At 34.2% G+C, this 20,454-nt stretch overlaps 1 protein-coding gene across 1 annotated transcript; it reads right to left on the bottom strand.

Annotated features, from left to right (window-relative positions):
• Positions 1-12,440: 12,440 nt before the first annotated feature.
• On the bottom strand, positions 12,441-14,792 carry LOC128668065 (uncharacterized). Its single transcript, XM_053740229.1, has 4 exons — positions 14,582-14,792; positions 13,766-14,227; positions 12,701-13,645; positions 12,441-12,637 (listed from the first exon to the last, which is right to left on the bottom strand). Exons 1-4 carry the CDS (start codon positions 14,790-14,792, stop codon positions 12,441-12,443), a joined length of 1,815 nt encoding a protein of 604 aa, XP_053596204.1.
• Positions 14,793-20,454: the final 5,662 nt, after the last annotated feature.

Below are 20,454 nucleotides of genomic sequence, written 5' to 3'. Positions count from 1 at the left end.
ACAATAAATTTATGTTACCTTTTTAAGGGCGCCACTGGAAGTGATAACGGCCTCCCAGAACCGGATCTTAGATCATCAGGGTCGGTGTAATTTTATTTAATTGTAAGAGGAGGATGAGGAAGGATAACTTATAAATAATTTACTATTTCAATTCACCAATTAAACCTTTTTTATTTTCTCATGACCCAATTGACCTTTATAATTTTAACTTCACTTATAACCTTTTTATAAACCTTATTTTATACCTTTTTAAACCTTATAACTTCTTATCTAAACCTTATGACATTAAACCTTATAACCTTAGAACCTTAGAACCTTATGACCTTATAACATTAAACCTTATGACATTAATTGACCTTAACATAAAACCTTATAACCTTTATAACTTCATTAAACCTTATAACCTTTTATTTATTTACCCGCAATAATTTTTATTAATAAAACCAGCCAACTACCTTTGGCGTTACCACACACTCACACATACAACAGTTAAAAATCGCTTAACCTTCGCGACACTTAATTACTAAATTAGCCAACTACCTTTGGCATTTCCACACACTCACACAAACAATGATTAAAAATCGCTTAACCTTCGCGACACTTAATTACTAAATTAGCCAACTACCTTTGGCATTTCCACACACTCACACACACAATGATTAAAAATCGCTTAACCTTCGCGACACTTAATTACTAAATTAGCCAACTACCTTTGGCATTTCCACACACTCGGTCCCCTGGACTTATTTTACACACACTTCTTAAATTAATTTTCCGCAATTAATAATTAATTTAGAGAATTATATAATTTTTAATTAATTTATTAATTGATTTTCCTTTCCTATTTTATTGAGTATTATTTCCTTTTAATTTCTTATCACTTATTTTAATATCACAACCTTCACTCATTAATTTAATAACGCGTTACTTCAGGTACTTTTATCACCGCGATAATTATTCTTATTTTATTTACGCCTTTTTCTTAATTAATTATAATTTCTTTAATTACGTAAATTCTCCTAATTAATTTTACGACGCCTTCGACTACGGACTTCTCTTATTTTCCCGAGACAATTTTAATTGATTTTCTTAATTTATTATTTTTATTAAATTTTATTTATAAGTAATTAATAATTGACTAGCGTCTATGACTAGATTCGACAGTTCCGGTGCACGCGTCACTCGACCCACCTGGAAACTTCTAGAACAGTTCCGGCTACCTGCCTGGAATTATTTTATATACGCAATGGCTCCGGCTACCTGCCTGGAGTTAATTAATTACTAAAATCTTATAATTATATCCAAATTTAATTTATTAATTTTCTTTATAAAATTAATTTAATTCGCGAGAATTTTCTTTAGACGCGACGATATTAACGTATGCCAAGAATTTAATAAAATTTTCCGGCTTCCCGCCTGGAATAAATTTTATAAATACCTCAACAATTAATTCTCCAGCTCTTAGTTGTCGTCTCTGTCCGGGTTTCTGTCTAGTTATTTTTCCTCGTTCTCGTTTAGTCTAATTTTGGTTCCGTCTCTCTCTGTTTTTTTCTTTCTCTCTCTCTCTCTCCTTTTTTTCTTTCTCCTCACTCTCCTTTAACCTGTTGCAATCAGACGCAATTAGTAATGTTTTATATAAAATACCGGCTAACTGCCTGGTATTTATTATTAATAATCGGGATTTTTATCGCTTGGTTCCACAATAGACTCAAGCTAATTATTAATTAATTACCTGGTTAATTAATTTAACGGCGTCTGTATGGCGTCGGTTGTCTGGTTACTTCGTCTCTCCACCTCTCTACTCGGACGTCCCGATGGTTAATGCCCGATTCTCGTTCCGGTCCCCGTTTTTAATTGCTCGCTCACTCTTGACTATAGTTGTCCTTTTTTCTCTCCTACTTAACTCTAGGTGGGGTCGACGGTCGAGCAAGTGAAATTTCCATTTCCGGACGACTAGTCGCTACCTACCCGGAATACCCGAAGTGGTAATGTCACATGACCGACAGTGCGCATAATAGATTTTATTTTAAAATTATTTGAACGCGGTAAATACGAATTTACCCCGTTACAATTTGATAGTTTATTTTATTTTAAATAATTTCTCAAGAAGCATATGCTAATGCAGCTCCTTATAGATAAAATCTGTTTTTGGCAGACATAATCTTGAGAGAGAAATTAGGGCTGATGTGTTTGCTCGCTAGACGTTCAGTAACGTCGGTAATTTTTCATGAAACTTCTCCCAGTCGGCCAGCGTAATGTTAAAACGCTTGGGGTCAGCCCCATCGAGGCCCTCCCGGTCTCTTGGAATTCCAAGGCTGACCTCGATCGCATAGTGGTCGGTACTTTGCACTCACTCGCGTTTGATAGCTGGGGGAGTCCACCCCCCCCCCCCATAAAACAGATTGTGGGTTCTAGTCCACGCTAAGTTACCGACGGAGGGTAACTTGCTGGTGGTCGGTGGGCATACTGGTGGTCGGTAAGGCCTGTTTTACCGGCTGCCCTTAGATTGGCAGTCGGTAAACTCTGATTTGGCAGTGGGCAAGCTCGTATAAGCAGTCGGGAAGCTCTATTTTACCCACTGTAAATCATTCTTGAGCTCTTTGTCAGGCACTGTTTGAGCTTTATGGAGGCCATTTTGAGCTCATAATATAGCTCTGCCGGTTAAATTAACTAGAGGTCGCTTAAAGTCTGTTCGGTGCAGAAAATTTTGAAACAAAATAGACTTCGTGATGGCGATCAAGGCTGACGTTTTTCAGTCTATCAGCTTTGAGCGTCATCACAAAGTACATTTACACACCCATCCGGTTTTATATATTGAAACTGGGGTGTGTAAGGGTACATGCGAGAAGCACTCTTCTCTTGAATATTGCATCATCTAACAGGCCTGGATTCGTTTTCCTTTGTTTGTGACGTCATTCGACAAGTTTGAACTTGTTTTATGGTTTGGGGTGGGGGATCCTAGTCTGAGCGCTGAGCTCGAGAGCTCGCATCCAGTCAGTCTACGCTGAGAAGAGTTTAAGTGAACAGTTTTTGTGCCAGACCTTGTATTTATGGCTGCATTAACTGAAAGTGAAAAGATTTTTCTTCGTAATAATTACCCTTTTGCGGAAAGTTTTGAAGATCTCATTGAAGGGTTTTTTGGCGACGTGACTTCTCCTGAGTCTATCGGTAAATTCATTGACGATATAATTGCGTTCGCGAAAAACACGGAAATAATTCACAGTGTTCGATTGGAAGCATCGTGTATAAGCTGTCACGATAGAAGAATTTTGTCCAGAAGATTAATAAAAACTACTGAAAAGTTGGTGAAACTAGAAAAGCGTATGGCAAATAAATAATCATGATGAGTCGTTCGTCAAGGTATGTAGTAATTATTTTTTTTTTAATAACCTGCTTTATAGTCGTTTAATTATAATAACTAATTAATTAAACTTCTTTTTCAGACCCCATGTGTGTACGGATGTATGTTTTCATGATGCGCAGATCGACTTCGAGGATGTAATGGACGACGACAACGTTAATGACTTTGATCGTCATAATGAAAAACGAGAAAAATTAAAAAAATTGGCCGAACAAAAGAACGAAATCGATTTACAAGTGAAGCATTGGAATAAATTATTACTCAGCTTCAAAGATCGCCGTAAATACGAACAGGCTTGCCATAAAACTACGTTCATGCTAATCAAGCTATTGTTTAACGCTAACAAACACCATGGACCTAATAATTGATTTTGTGGGTTGCGAGATGCCTGATGGCAAATTTGTGGTGGAAGAACTGTGCGCTACTGATATTTATGATAAAGTGGGTACATATGGGCTTGCAAGATGTAAACATTGGTTGTTTGAATCACCTTTGGATCAAGTCGACGTTGCTGTAATGCAGAAAAGTGTTGATCACTGTGGACATCAACATTCAATATCATGGATAGCTGGTTTGCTACCATATGAATTATTGAAAGAAATTCTTGAAATTATGGTCAAACATGCACGATACTTTTACGTACAAGGTGAATGGAAGAAAAAATGGTTTGAAGATCTAATTGACACTGCTGTTCCAATCATTGACTTAGAAAAAATGAGATTTTTCTCACTCTATCAAAAGAATGATTTTTCGAAGCATCAATGTCCATATTATGCTTATCATTTGAAGAAATTAGATACTTTATGCGCATTTCAAAATGTCCAAGAGTTCAAGAGATGGTTCTGTCATTTTTATGGAATTCAACCTTGGCACAAACTACCAGAAGAATTAAAAAATAATGAAAAATTAATGGGCTATCAAAGGTGTCGGGATCATTATATATTCAACGATGATATCCCTGATAGCTTTGCATATCCATTTAAAAAAGATTGCTCTAACTGTAGTGCATTTCTTTAGGTTCAGGAAAATATTTATAATTTATTATGTATTTGAGGTTATGTACGACTAGAATGTATATTTTTTTTAGGTTAAGAAGAAAATACTACAGTTTATTATGTATTTGAGGTTATGTACGACTAAAATGTATAGTTTTAAGTTTAAGAAAAAAGAGTATAGTTGATGTAAGGCTAAAATGTATATTTTAGGTTAAAAAAAAAAAAATATCTATAGTTTATTATGTATTTAAGGTTATGCAAGACTTAAATGTATATTTTAGGTTATAAGTAATAAAAAACACTATATATCAATATAAAAAAAAAGTTTATTCATTTATAAATGTAAGTTTATTAATTAATACAGGTTCAATAATTATATTTAATTCATTAATTCTTTGTTTAAATCGTTCTCGATCTCTTGCTGCTTGTTCCCTTTTGCCTCTTCTTGCTTGCTTGTGTGCAAATCTCCATACATCCATGCGATGTATGGTTGGCGTTGGATTAAATTTAACAGTCTTCATATTAGTTTTCGTACGATGCTGCTTATAGGATTATACTCGACTATGCGATCATGTATTATGAGGCAGTAAGCTGATGTCTGTGCAGGGAATTGATTTGCGGATTCAAATTCTAGACGAATGTCCACAGGTCCAGATTTTATCGATTCGTTTTGTTTTGAGCAATCGATAACATACAGTGGTGCTTGTTCCAAAAATTTCTTCTTCGTTAGCAGTGGCTCAGGTTCTTTGTTGTAGTATGAAATTTGGAAATTTATATACATGTCGTACAACAGAGCATATTGATTGTTTGCAATGTTGAGGTTTAAATTCCCATAAGGATAACTCTGAGAGTTTAAAAATAATTTTATATCTCTGATGTTACAATGATCAAATACGCTGGCATTTTTAGTTGCGTCATTTTTTCTTGCTGTTTAAAATCCAAGTATCACAAAACGTGGTTTCTCAAGCTGCGTAGAAGTTTTTACTGCCCAAATGTGCTTCGAAGTATTTGGCAATAGAGGATACTCGTACAGCTCCCAAGCACGGAAACTGATTGAGATAGCTGGATCACTTGTGATATAATTCAAAGCTTCAATTTTTTGTTTATCAGCCATAGTCACATATGGTACAATCCACTCGATTTTTTGCAGCGTAATTTTAACAGCTTCAGCATGAGCTCCAGCAGCAGGTGTGCCCACAACGTAGGCATTCAAATCAGCATTTGACCTTATTAAAATCAATTCATGCTTTGCATTGATGACAACTTTATGGTAATCTTCAGCAAATCCAAGCAAAAGACTCAGTGGTATAGATACATCAAAGTAGCCATTGTCATTGTGTAATTTGTTTACAGCTTCATCTACAATCCAGCCTGAGTTCTCGAGTATATTTTGTTGAGCAGGACTCAGTGATGTGTATCCTTTCATGAGACTTGGCATACCGACATTTTTATTACGATCAATCTCAACACCATTGAGCTCGTAGCGTATTTTTTCAAACATATGACAGACTGTCATGTTGACCATGTGAGTAGTTGCACTTACAGTTGTACCATCAGACTTTGTGAATTTTCCGTACACATGTAGTGTACTCTTACTTGGAAGTAGACACAAATCTTGATGTTAAACAGCAATTCTTATTTCATCGCTGTTGTTAAATGTTGATAAAGCATACGGGAGATGAGCATGCGCTTCATAGTGCGCAATTGACTCATCAAAAATAATTTGTCGTTGAATATTTAAGATTTCCGCCGCCGCCATGGTCGTGTACACGTCAAACAACAAAAATAAATTTTTATTTTCTTAATTTTCCACGTAATTTTAGTCCTAGGCTCTGTAGAAACTGAGCGTTCTGATGTAGTAACACCTTGTGAAGTACTCGGCGACTGATGTTGCTCGACTATGTTGCTATTCAGTGCCAGTGATTTCGTAACTTCCTGTTGGTATTGTCAAGACTCTCTCTTCAACAGTTTCATATCTTTTTATAGCCAGCACCACTTTTTGTCTCATACACGATACCCATTATTTTATAGACTTTATATGCAGTTTATGGTTATCGTCTCACCTCTGAAATTAGCCAGTTTTCCGTCTTGATCGACAATTCTTTGTCTGAGAATTTGTATTGCTTGTACGGCGATTGGAAGATAAATGACGTGAGATGGCAATTCAACAATTTTATATCTTGGTGGTAAACTTGGAAAAAATTCATGAATTGTGTGAACTCTGTGATCATTTATGTAAGCACCTGATATAATGTTGCACTCAACTCTCAGAGCATTGAGTTTTAATATTTTCACTGGTAAATCTGATGAGTGAGTTTTATGTGGTGTCAGCTTTCGGTTTGTAAATCCCAGTAGTGTACCAATAGAATCTTGGGGTGTAAAATTTACAAATTGATCACATTTAATTTCACTTCTCAATTCATTATTATTGGCTTTTATGCTGATGCTAAGTCTTTGTAATTTCTTTTGAATGTATTTTTCAATGTCAGTGATTTCGTAACTTCCTGTTGGTATTGTCAAGACTCTCTCTTCAACAGTTTCATATTTTCCAGCTTTTATATTTTCACTCATTAGATTATTTTTATTATTATCGTCAGTTACTGCGACATTGTCATCAAACTTTGTAATTATTGCTACATTTCTTTTAGCTCTTTTTTTCTTGACAATTTTTTTCTCATCAACATTATTTTTATCATTTGTATCAATTTTTTCGATATCAATATTATCCACAGGATAAGAGACATAGAATTTATTAGCACCAACTTCAATATTGGGTATTGAATTAAATGTTAATAACTCTACAAGTCCCAGGACATAATTTTTATTCGGTGATAATTCAATTGGAGGGAAATAATTGGCCTCCAACACGGATGTGGATCCTGTCAGTGTTAATGTGAATGACTCAGCCATGACTGATGTGCTCTACACAAAGTCACATCAATTTATAGTTGTCTAGTGAGAAATTTTAGACATAAATGTCCGCATATAATTGTATCAAAATTCTGATATCTTCTGTGATTATATTTTACGCTACTAACATCGAGATACTCCATAAGATCTTGTGGAGGTTGTAAATTACCAAAACTGTCAAAATAAATAACTTTATGATTATTTTTTTTGTATGCAACCCAATGAGTACCAGGTCCGAATTCATCATCAAGATTAATAATAGCTGATTCGTTTTTTCTCGGACCAGTTTTAGGTAAATCATTCCTCATAAAAACACCGCGAAAGTTTGGAATTTTTAGAGCTTTAGCGTATTTCAGTAAATCGATGTTTGTAAGTGGTCGATGTGGTAGCTCTACTTGTTTTTTGACTTGCATCCTCTGCCTACTGGATATGGTCTCAAAAATAAACCCATACCACGTCTGTAAGGTCTCAAGTATAAACCTTTACCCATTGGATGGAACCGGTAGAATTCGTGGCCGCCGAATATTTTTTTTCCCACCAGATTTTTTAACAGCCTGACGAGCTCCTTTCAACGCCGTTTTAATTGGATCACTTCCAGGAGTCATGGAATTTTTGGCAGCTGTGACAACTTGTCTTAGTGCTACTTGTTTCTTTACACTAGTCTTTTTCTTGCTAGTCTTCCTCTTGCTAGGCTTTTTCTTGCCAGCTGTTCTCTTCTTTAATCCCATTCCGAATCTTTTTTTCATCTTCATGATTTTATTTACACTCCACGCAGCAGCTTTTTCACCAATACCAGCGTCCTTTGCTTGATGACGTTGCCACGCCTTCTCAACAAGTATTTTATCAGTCTCGTGACGTGCCGCCAAATTTTGGCGATTATACGAGTATACGATATCGTGTTCTTTACACGCAACGTCCACAGGATTAATTCCGGGATCACCACGAGCTAATCTTTTGGCTAGCTTTGTAACTGGTCCACAGTACTGGTATCCAAGTATGTGTAGTTCAACTGGTAGCTTATTAATTAGACTGTTTATAAAACCTTTACCACTGGTCTTTACACATGTGCTCTCCATAGTAGCAGCATCATGACTGACTTGAAATGATATAATATCTGGTACTTATAGCTCGCTGAGTGAGTTGTTGTTGTGATCGCAACCTGGCAACATGGAGTTTAAAAGTCAAGCGGCCAAGTTACCAGTAATAAATTTTGATCAAATTGTTCAAGGTACCGGAGTGAAAAAAGTTAAGAGACACGGCGCTTTATTGCCAAACAGTGTACGCGCTATATTTTGTGGTCCATCAAATTGCGGAAAAACAAATGCTCTACTCTCACTCATCATACACCCCAATGGCTTAAGATTTGATAATATTTATCTCTACTCAAAATCTCTGAACCAATCGAAATATAAATTTTTAGGATCACTACTTAAACCACTTGAAGGTATTGAATTTTTTACATTCAACGAGCACGAAGAAGTACTATAACCTGAAGATGCAAAACCAAACTCATTGATGATATTTGATGATGTCGCTTGTGAAAAACAAGATCATATCAGAGCATACTTTTGTATGGGTCGACATAAAGATATTGACAGTTTTTATCTCTGTCAGACTTATACACGTATTCCTAAGCATTTGATACGCGACAATGCAAATTTTATAGTTCTCTTTCGTCAAGATGAAATGAACTTGAAGCATGTGTATGATGATCATGTAAATACTGACATGTCATACAATTTATTTAAAGACTTGTGTTCAGCATGTTGGAATGATGTTGATGGTAAATATGGCTTTGTAGTAATTGACAAAGACAGTGAGCTAAATAGTGGAAGATATAGAAAAGGATTTGACTGTTTTATAAGTATAAATTAAGTTGTACTTGATAAATAGCCATCAGAGATTAAGTGAACTTTAACCCATCAACATGAAGACCGAGGAGCTTTCAAAGCAGAGAGATGTCTTACATCAGATATCTCAGGCTAGTGATGCTATCCGACGAAAGCACAGAATGCTCAAGTTGGGTAAAGACACAGCTGAGAAGGCAATGGGTGAAATGTTTAAGCCTATTGTTACACCTCTGCAGAGTCTAGTCAAGTCGTCTAAACATAAAATCAAACAAGAAATCAAGCAAGAAGTCAAAGAAAAATTTAAAGATGATAATTCAACGGTGAATAATGATACAGAATTTGATGATGCCAGTAATTATGATAGTATTATCTCTGAAGATAGAAGTGGGACTCTGGAAGAAGTCGAGTACCCCAACTAAGCAAGTGAGCGGTGAAATAAAATCATATTTAGCTAAAGTGTACAGAAGAAGTAAAGATATTGATATGAGATATGGTATTCGTCGACGTTTTAATAATTTTTATATTGGTGATTCTGAAATAACTTTTGACGATAATGAGATTAGAATAAAAAATAAAAATTACTCTGTGACTTCTGGTTTATTGGAATTATTATTTAAAAAATCGCCGGATAATTCAAAAGTCACGCAGAATGATAAAAATAAATATCTCGAAATTATTAAAATGACAAATACTCATAGAAAAAATTATAAACCAGATGGTAGTTTTTATGAAGACTCGACAATCCAGTATAATAATTATATTGCCGATTTTCTCGATAAAAATGCAAACTTATCAAGAGGTAAAGGATTACCGAATTTTATGATTGCGAAAAAGAAAAAATCACGTATGGATTATGTCTACTGGGATGATCCAAATGAACTGGTTGACCGTCTGCGTTTACTCATGTCATCTCAAGCAGCTGGAAATCCAAGTCACACCAATGAAATCATATCAATTATCGAAGAGCTACGAGAAGCGGGGATTATTTATTAGCATCTGCTGTGTCAAATCTATGCCACTTATTTGCTGACTGTTAAAGTGAAAAGAGCAAAAAATGAGTATCGATATATTTGGACGTTCACTACCAACTGGTGCTGTAATCAGTGGACCGCCAGGACCACCTGGACGAGGATTTCAAGTAACTGTTGACGGACAGTATGATGTTGAGAGCAAGAGACTGTGTTATGTTGGCAAACCTGCTGAAAATAGCGATGCAGCAACTGTAAAATTTACACGTGATCTTGTATATCACGAGCTATCTTTAATGTATGAAAGTATAAGGAATGATCAGTCTGAGATCATTTCACATTTACACTCTCAAGTGGTAACACTCGACTCTGCTGTGAAGCTATTAAAAAAAAAAAAAATCAAGAACTAAAAGTTAAAATAAAACGTATAAAGTTACAAAAAGACTTAATCAGTAGAAATACACAGCGAATAAAAGAATTGGAAGCTAGAATTTTTGTTAACAATGGAGGACAAGAAATCAGTAATAGCGTATGAGTTGCACAGACCAGCACGCAGAAATTATCAACGTCGTCATGTTGACATACGAGCACTTGATGAAACTTGGCAAGCTGACATAGTTGAAATGATTCCTTATGCAACAGTAAACAAAGGAAACAAATATCTGCTAACTGTTATAGATATTTTTTCAAAGTATGCTTGGGATGTTCCAATTAAGAGTAAAAGTGGCAGTGATGTCACCAGTTCAATGAAATCTATATTTCAACTAGGTCGTGTTCCAAAAAATCTGCACGTTGACCAAGGCAAAGAATTTTATAATAAAGAATTTCAAGAACTCATGCAAAAACATCAATATGTACTCGACATTCAGCAACTTGAAGGCGTCCATATGTGAACGATTTAATAGGACACTTAAAAATAAAATGTGGCGTGAATTCTCTGCACGTGGTACCTATAAATGGATTGATATACTAGAAGATTTATTGGATACTTACAATAATACCAAACATCGGACAATTAAAATGAAACCTGCTGATGTTACTGCTGCTAATGAAAAAGAACTGCTGGAAAGAATATACAAACCTCTTCAAGCTCAGCAACAAGCACGAAAAAATAAATTCAAAGTCGAAGACAAATTCGAGACAAAGTTCGAATCAGCAAGTACAAACATGTGTTTGAGAAAGGTTACACACCCAACTGGACGACGGAAATTTTTACAATTAAGACAGTGCAGAAAACAAATCCAACAACGTATAAGCTTGTAGACTATCAGGATAAGCCAATTGAAGGTGGATTTTATGCAGAAGAACTTAGCAAAGTCAAATATCCAGATGTATATGTAGTGGAGAAAATTATAAAAAAACGTGGAAATAAATTGTACGTAAAGTGGCTCGGCTTCGATAGCTCCCACAAAAGCTGGATTGAAAAATCTGATCTGTAAATAAACTTATAAAATACACTTATATCTATAAAACAAAAAAAACAATTTTTTTCATTTGTATATAAATGTTTTATTCATTTTTATTTATACACGTATCCTTAAAACTAATTTTTTACAATATTTTTCATTTTCTACAAAAGTTTTCTATTTTTAATATATATAACATTTTCATCATCTTTATCATCATCATCATCATCATTATTTGATGTAAATCCCCATGGCAATGTGTCGGTTGAGTTGTCCAAAAGTTGTCGTTTGTCATCTGTCCAGCTTAAGGCTATTTTGTGCTGTGCTACTGTCGTCACGTCATGTTTTGAACTTTTAATTAAGTACTGTTTTTTCGTCAAGTTAATGTGATCGTGAAGACATCTCTCGAAATCATCAAACGTGATAGTTCGTAACGTCGGACCTTTGATCCCCTTTGCTCGTTTTTTAGTATTGCTATCATTCATAATTTTGTATGCATATAGTTTGGCCCTAAGTCCGGTAAAAAGAGTCATAATTTCCCCATTATTCTCATCTTTCATCAGACCTGGGACCTTTTTATTTGCTATTGGCATATTGTACAAATTTTGAGGGGGATAGTCCGACGTATCAAATTTTGAAATATCACGTTTCATGATTTCATAGATGTCTAGTACTGTAAAGTGGTAAATTAAATTGTCAGTGTCCGTGTACATCAACTTAGATTGTTGGTTTGTGAAGTTCTGTTTGACATAGTTATAGTTGAAATTATAGATAAATATTTTTGATAAATCTAAAATCGCGAACCCAGTGTAAATAGGTTTGTCAAAATATACCTGGGTTGTTTTCATTTCCACTATAACCATGTCTTTGTCAAAGATAGTAAGACTATGGAAGTTAGGTTTACAAATAAGGTCTGATGCACCATATCGACCAGACCATCTTGTAACCAATTAAACATCTTTGTGTTTCCTAACATTTTCCATAGTCTTACCGAAGACTGCGTTATTCATGAGTTTGAAGAAATTCTTCTTAAACTCATTTTGGGCAGCCTTCCTACAGTCTGTATTCTTGTCGATGTATGTCTTTAGCAATGGGGATTGTTCAAATTTAAGTACGCGATGAATTTTTTTCAATTGCATTCCTAAACCTAAACATTGTTTTAAATTTTCACAATGAATTATATATTTATTTTTATCATGCAAAGTTGTACATAATTTAGTAGACTTGCTACCCGGTGGTAAAAAGTGCTCAGGGCACAATGGTAAATCTTTGTGTAGCTCATGTAGCTCCTGAGGATAGTGCAAGTCTACTTCTAAAATATATCCTACATTGTCATTGGCATTTACAAAGTTATTTACATTATTTAAATCATGTTCATCTACCCACTCAAATGAGCCTTTAGGTAGTGGCATACTCATTGCCGCGCCATACAAATTATTGACGTCAAAATACATCAAGTATGACTCGGGTTTGTTAACATCAAATTTATTACCCATGTACCGATTGTTGGCCTTCGCATACCTATTAGTACACTGAGACACTCCACCTCGTATACCTTTCTCAATGAAAAGTACCGGTTCAGGGTCAATCAACAGTTCCAGTTCCACATTAGTGTACTTCAGCATTGCATCAAAAGCTAATCCGGGCGCTGTGTAATAGTGCAGCGGGTCTAAGTTATAATTATTTAAGCAATTTTGTCTGAAATTTTCAAATACATCGGCCAAGAGTAGTACATCAGTCTTAAGATAAAGATCAGAGTACTCGCCTAATGTACTGATGTTAAATTTATTCCAGACAAGTTGAGCAAATGCATAATTATCGTCAGTTATACCATTATTAGATAATTTTGAAAAAAATGAGTTTTGATCGGGCAATTGTTTGTTATTAAGCTTATCAATGTCTGTAATGTATTCATACGGGAATACACCCTTGCGAGTTACTAATTGGAATTTTTCTGGATCTGGGTAATGAAGTTTTGTGATTTGTTTATTGTCATCATCAAGATAGGATGCTAATTTTTCTAACCTTGATGCCATGAATCTAAATGAATCTATAAAACGTAAAGACACAGATATATCGTCAATAGATTTTGTAAATGAGATATATCGCTCTTTATTAATTGGCAATAATGTGACTTTACCTTCAAAAACAGTTGCTAATGATTTTATTAAAAAATGAGAATCATACCCAGATAAATTGTGAAAAACTACCGGTATTACATGAGATTTTGGGTGATTTAAATTGCATGAGATGTGTGCAGGTCCGCGATAGTTACCTGTAAAATGGCAATGATCATAGCACTTCTCTTTATCAGAGGCTATTGTTTTTTCACAAATATAACAAACAGTTGACCGATCATGACTCTTTTGTTGCTGTTTGTCAAGTGGTTTCATAGGTATAGGATTTTTTAAATACTGCTCAACTTCAAATGCGAAATTTTCAAGTTTATTGACAAACCACTTTACGCAATCAGATGAACGATTAATTTCAAATTTTAACAAATTATTGTCATCATTACAGTGACGATAAAATGCAATGCTGTGTGGAACGTGACTTTGAATATCATCATCCCCCTGAGGCTCTAGTGTACACTCTAAGTCTGCGTAGACAACAAACGGTACCGAGTCTTCATTACGATAGTTTTTAAATTTTAATATTTTGTTTTCATTAGTGGGAAATTTCATACAGACTTTATTTAATTTAAAACAGTCATCATTGTGGTTATTAATAGATGTTTCTGTTTTAAAGTGACTTAAACATCGATCACAGAAATATAATTTACAATGTGCCTTAGAAATTTGATTTTTTACTAATCGTGATAGATTTTTAATTAAGGCAAAATGATAAACAGGCTTCTAATTTTTATAATCATTCTCATTAGACATATTTAAATTTACGTTCGCCTGCACCATTAAAAGATGAATTTTTTTTACATCAGACTTGCAATTTTTACTTAAATACAGTGGTATAATGATACTTTTTTCATCTCCGAAACCGTTAAATTCTGACTCATTCTCGTATACATTGATTGACAAATTATTTAACGTTTCAAATTTTGGAATATCTTTCGGGGTAATTGGAAAATCAATACCTTTATACTGAAGTACGCTGCTGTAATGAGGGTACGATGTTGTCCTCTCCGGATGTCCAGTGTGAGCTTCGTGTGTTGCTGCCACAACACACCAGAGGAAGCAGTACTTGTCGTGGTTCTCGATGTTTAAGACTGCACGTTTAATCTGGATATCTTTGGGCAGTCTAACAATAGTTGATGCTCCAGCTTGTAGAGGAACATATCTGGACATTGTGATGACCAAGCTGTGGATCTCAAGTAATCTCTACCCCGAGTCCTTTTGATTGAACTCTTCAACCTTTTTTAATAAGTTCTCTTTGACATGGTCGGCATACCAATCTGCGAGAGATGTTGTGGGTGTAATTTCCCGACTTGTAGTGTTGAAAGATTTAGTTTCATTAACGACATCATTAATTTTTTCATTTCTAAATTTACATACAAGTTCGACGTTGATTTTCACCCCAGCAACATCACCCAACATTACTTTGATTTTTTCAAAAACCAAGTCTCAAGAATCATTCAAAAATTCTCTCAAATCTGTGTCAGCAAGATTTGTGACACATCCAGTTCCAATGTTGTTTGAGAAAGCGTTTTCGAGATCTTGCCACTTGATGAGTCAATGACGTATTCTCAAATCACTACCTGTAGCCAGACCGCTGAGTTGAGCAAATTGATCGCCATACCAGCACAAAAGCACTATACTTGCTTGAACGCTTCTCTTAATTTGAACACTCGATTGTGGATCTGCCAAAATAGTTTTAAAATAATCAATTGTCTCAACACACACCTGATAGCACCTCTGACAATATTCTTCATTCACTGACTCTAACTGTAAATCATTGTATGATTGTGCAACAGAATTCACCAAACCTTGAAGTGCATCAACTAATCGCGCCATTTTTTAAATAATGTTTTTATCAATTGTTCACAGAAAAGAAAATGTGTCTTTTGCACTAAAAAATTATTAATGAGTGCCAGTTGCACAAAAATTAAAAACTAATAAGTGTCAGTTGCACAAAAATTAAAACTAATAAGTGTCAGTTGCACTAAAAATAATGTCTACGCACTTCACTTAAACTAATAATTGTTTATAATTTTTTGTAAAAAAATTATTTAAAAAACCGTAGAGAAGTTCACAGAGAACTTCATAAAATCTTTAACACAGTAAACGTCAGAGAATATTTGAGCAGAGATTCGTACTTCATTCAGAGACTCGTACTTCTTTTTTGTGGAGTATGGTCTCACGCGCCTCTTTTATAAGTGGGAAACGGCTCATCAACTGTGCAGAAAATGTAATAATTTTAAAAAATTGGATTTTTAAGTAATTAATAAAATTGAACTTGATGTTATTCTACTTTTTCTCTATTTTTTTTCCTTTTTCTTTTTATTTTAAAGATATTAAGTAATTGTTTACATTTTTATAACCTAGAAATTAGTTTAGCTTTCTATAATTGATTATTATTATTTTAATGAAATTATCAAATAATTTACATGCTTTGTGGTAGTCAAAACTGATGATAAGTTGACATCTACCCACTAGAATAACTTGTTGTCACATTTTGATGACACCAAGTTGATTGAATTTACCGCCACCATTAACGATCTGATATATCGATTTTAAATTTTCCGCGTTTGAAAAAAATAATTACTTGCATTTTTTTTTTTTTTGAAAAATGTAAAATTGGTATTTAAAAATAATTAATACAATTAAATTTGATGCAACTCAAGTTTTTTTCTAACAATTATTATTTTTAAAAGATATTAAGTAATTATTTACATTTTTATAACCTAGAAAATAGTTTAACTTTATATAATTAATTATTATTATTTTAATTAAATTATCAAATGATTTACATGCATTCTGGTAGTCAAAACTGATGATAAGTTGTCATCAACTTAATGCTTCCACCATGCTGAATGTAATAAGTTGATGACAATTTAACGTCAACTTACGGTCAAGTTTCAGTCATTTATGCCAACTTGCTGACTACCAGAGTATAATTTTTACGAATTTTGATTGTACCTCAACTAATGATTAGATACATTGATTATTACTTTAGTGTTTTATCTTTAAAAAAACATGTAATTATAATTTATATTTTTAATTTATTTAAATGAATATCGATGTATTTCAATGAATATCTATGAATTTAAAACGGCTGGAATTTTATAGCCGATAATTCGAATACAATCTTGGTCACATTTTTTACTCATAGATGGCGTTATTCTATTTGTCTATACTTACGCGCGCAAATTTTTTTCTTAGATAAAATTTATTCATTTTTAATTAATTTATGAATAAAAAAATAATGGTTACGATCATAAACTATGATTTTCATTGATATTTTCATATTATTTTTGTAAAATATCGTTTAAACCAATTTCTTCAAAAATGTAAACAAACCAGCGTGGGTTTGTTACCCACATGCTCATAGTGACCAACAATAAAAGATATGCAAATTTCTGTGATTGGTCGTGAAAAATCAATTTTTTTTCCGATTGGCCCTTTATTTTTTTTTTTTGTCTTACATATAAGATTTTAGACAAGTGGTGGGGTAGTTTTTTTGTAAAAACCTGTCACGATAGACAAAGGTTGCTAAGTGCCAGCTCTGGGGGTGATGTGAATTACTCAACCAACTTTAATCTGGTAGGCTGCCCATGACCCAATCTAGTTTGTAACAGATGCGTGTATGTTACTTCTTACGCAATCACCACCGTATATAACCTCAACAACATCCAAAACTAACCTCAAAAGCGTGTTTTAGTCGGTAAAATAGATCTTACCGACCGCCAACACAACATAATCGACAGCAAAACTAAGTTTACCGACAGGCAATATCAATACAGACGATAAAACAGTGCTTACCATCTGCCAAATCAGAGCTTGCCGACTGCCGAACCGAGTACTGGCGGTAAAACAGGTCTAACCTACCGCCGGTATATCTACTAACCATCGACAGCTTACCCTCCGTCGGTAACTTAACACGGACTAGAACCCACAATCTGTTTTATCGGGGGAGGGTGAACTTCCCCGGCTCAACTACTTTTGATGGTCCAGTTTTGTACGTACTGTGCAAGTTTCGGGGTAGCTAAGATGACATCTGTGTATGATTCTCCTGAGATTGATGAAAATGTTGGGCCATACCTCTTTTTGTTCAGAATCTCTAACTTATAATCGTCTATAAAATCCTCCATTCTCTCTCCTTTCTCGTTTGTTTCTGGCCCCCATCTAATAGACTTAGCATTCGAGTCTATCCCAAATAATACTTTTTTCCCCTTAATGCCTGAGCTGAAGGATCTGAGGTAAAGGAATACGTTGCTGCGTACTGTCCTGTCTGTCCAAATACAAAACAGGAACTGGTTCTAAATGAGATCAATCGCAAGTTGGACAGGATGGCTATTATAGAAGACAAACTATCTGGTATATCTAACCAAGTTGATAAAATAACAACCGAATGTGTCACTCTTAAAAATGGTCTTGTGACCCTTGATAATCGAGTTAGTAAGCTTGAGGCTGGATCTCTGTCTAATGCTCAGCTAGCTCCGGATAGTGAGATGTTTGAACATATATTAAATCGTGTAAAGAGTTTAGCTAATGATAAATCTTCGGGAGAATTAGAAATGCGTCAATTACTCCTTGAATCACAAATGCTAAGTGATCAGATAATAATTTCGGGTATTCCAGAATCTGCTACTGAAGACTTATTTGATTTTACTGTCAAGCTTGGTGAACTACTGAATGTACCAAATATTACACATAATGACCTCCAATATGCTATAAGACTTGTCGAAAAAAGAGTGTATCTATGAAGCGTTCTATTCTTGTAAAATGTAAATCACCACAGATAGTTAATAGTTATATTTTAGGTAAAAAGAAACATCGAGAAATAACTGCTGATGCTCTGGTAATTGGTGCACAAAAGGATGTAATAAATGTAAATAAGAGATTTCCACCGTCTTTATACAAATTGCGGCAGGAAATTATCAAGAAGTTTCCTACTATCAATAAAAGAAACATTTGGATTTCTAGTTCAAGTGTTTGTTTGCGATTAAAAGATGGCTTGGAACCCATTAAGCTTTACCCATCTTCTAAGCTTGATGATATTAAAAATCAATTAGCATATTATATTTTTATTAACTCTATACAACTACCTACATCAACTTTAGTGCCTCAATCTCGAACTCAAAATAAACTACAAGTCTGTCATTTGAATGCTCAATCTTTAATACCACATATTGATGAGTTTCGAGAACATTTTAGAACAAATTATTATGATGTTATTGCTGTCTCTGAAACATGGTTAACTTCGAATATAGTAGATGCTCAAATTGGCCTTCCTATGTTTCACCTGCATAGAAATAATAGAATTCGACGTCATGGAGGTGGGGTAGCAATATTTGTTCGTAACACACTGTCCTCACGTGTTGTTACATGTTCAAATAATCTACAGGATGGGTATCCAGAATATCTAGTAATTGAAATTTGGTCTAAGTCTAATTAAAAAGTTTTATGTACAGTTATTTATAGGCCACCTAATGCTGCTCTATTTGATAACTATGAACAGGAATTCATTGAACTCTTTCCATTATACATTAATATCATAATAATAGGAGATTTGAATATAAATTTACTCAAAGGCACTTTTGATACTAATTATCTCCTAGATTTTTGTATTTCACATAATCTACATATAATACTATTTGACAGTACTCATCACACATCAAGTTCTTATACTTGGATAGATCATTGTATTGTTAGTAATGAGCTTGAGGTTAATAAATCAAGTCAATCATTGGAACCATTTTTATATGGTCATGACATTATATTTGTTATTCTTGATTATTTAGTTCTAAAACAACCTTCCAGAATGCTGAAATATCGTGACTGGAATCTTATAAATCGTGAATCGCTACTGAATTACTTTAATTATTCTAATCTACCAATCATAGATTATAATTTATCGGTAAATGGTTCATTACAAGCTATAAACAATAGTCTCTGTATTGCAGTAGATTCAATTGCTCCGGAACGTACTATCAAGATTAAGCGACCTCCAGCTTCATGGATAAATGATCATATTCGTGAACTTCAAAGAAGAAGAGATAAATTATATAGGATATTCAAGAGGACTGGATATGCTTATACAGAATATTGCAACGTTCGTCGATTGGTAAAACAAAGAATCATGACTGCCAAAAGGGATTTTCTTAAATCTAGGATATTTAATGCTTGGTTCCCAAAGATCATTTGGGATGATTTCAGAAGACTTGGGTTGCTTAAAGTAAAGTCGAGGGCGTGTCCTCCAGAACTTGATATTGATAATCTAAATAGTCCTTTCGTTTCTGTTGGTAATGTGCATGATCATGATAATGATTTACAATTAAAAAAATCCTGTTTTAATTTCAGTTGTGATCCAGGTCAATTTGAGTTTGTTGAAGTCACTACAGAAGACGTTAAACGAGACGTAAATAGAATAACTACATCTGCAGTTGGTCCTGATGGCATGTCCATTAGATATTACAAGCAACTTCTAACATTCTATATACTTACAACCTATTACTGATTTGTTTCATACTTCACTGAGGTCTTCGGAATCTCCTCGACAATGGAAAGATTCGTATGTACTACCTATACCTGCAGTTAAAATACTTGAATCGTTTAACGACTACAGGCCTATATCAATTTTATGCCCATTATCTAAAGTTCTTGACCGATGTGTCTACGATCAAGTGACACAATACATTAAATCCAATAGATCCATATCAAACAGGTTTTCAGCAAGGCTTAAATACCCAAACGGCTTTACTCAGATTATGTGATGATATTCGCTTGGGTATTGATATTTGACAGATCACAGTTGCGATATTCTTTGACTTTACCAAAGCGTTTGATA

The sequence above is a fragment of the Microplitis demolitor genome, chromosome 6 (assembly GCF_026212275.2).
Source record: "Microplitis demolitor isolate Queensland-Clemson2020A chromosome 6, iyMicDemo2.1a, whole genome shotgun sequence".
Classification (NCBI taxonomy): Eukaryota; Metazoa; Arthropoda; class Insecta; order Hymenoptera; family Braconidae; genus Microplitis; species Microplitis demolitor.
This window is presented reverse-complemented; position numbering and strand designations above follow the sequence as displayed.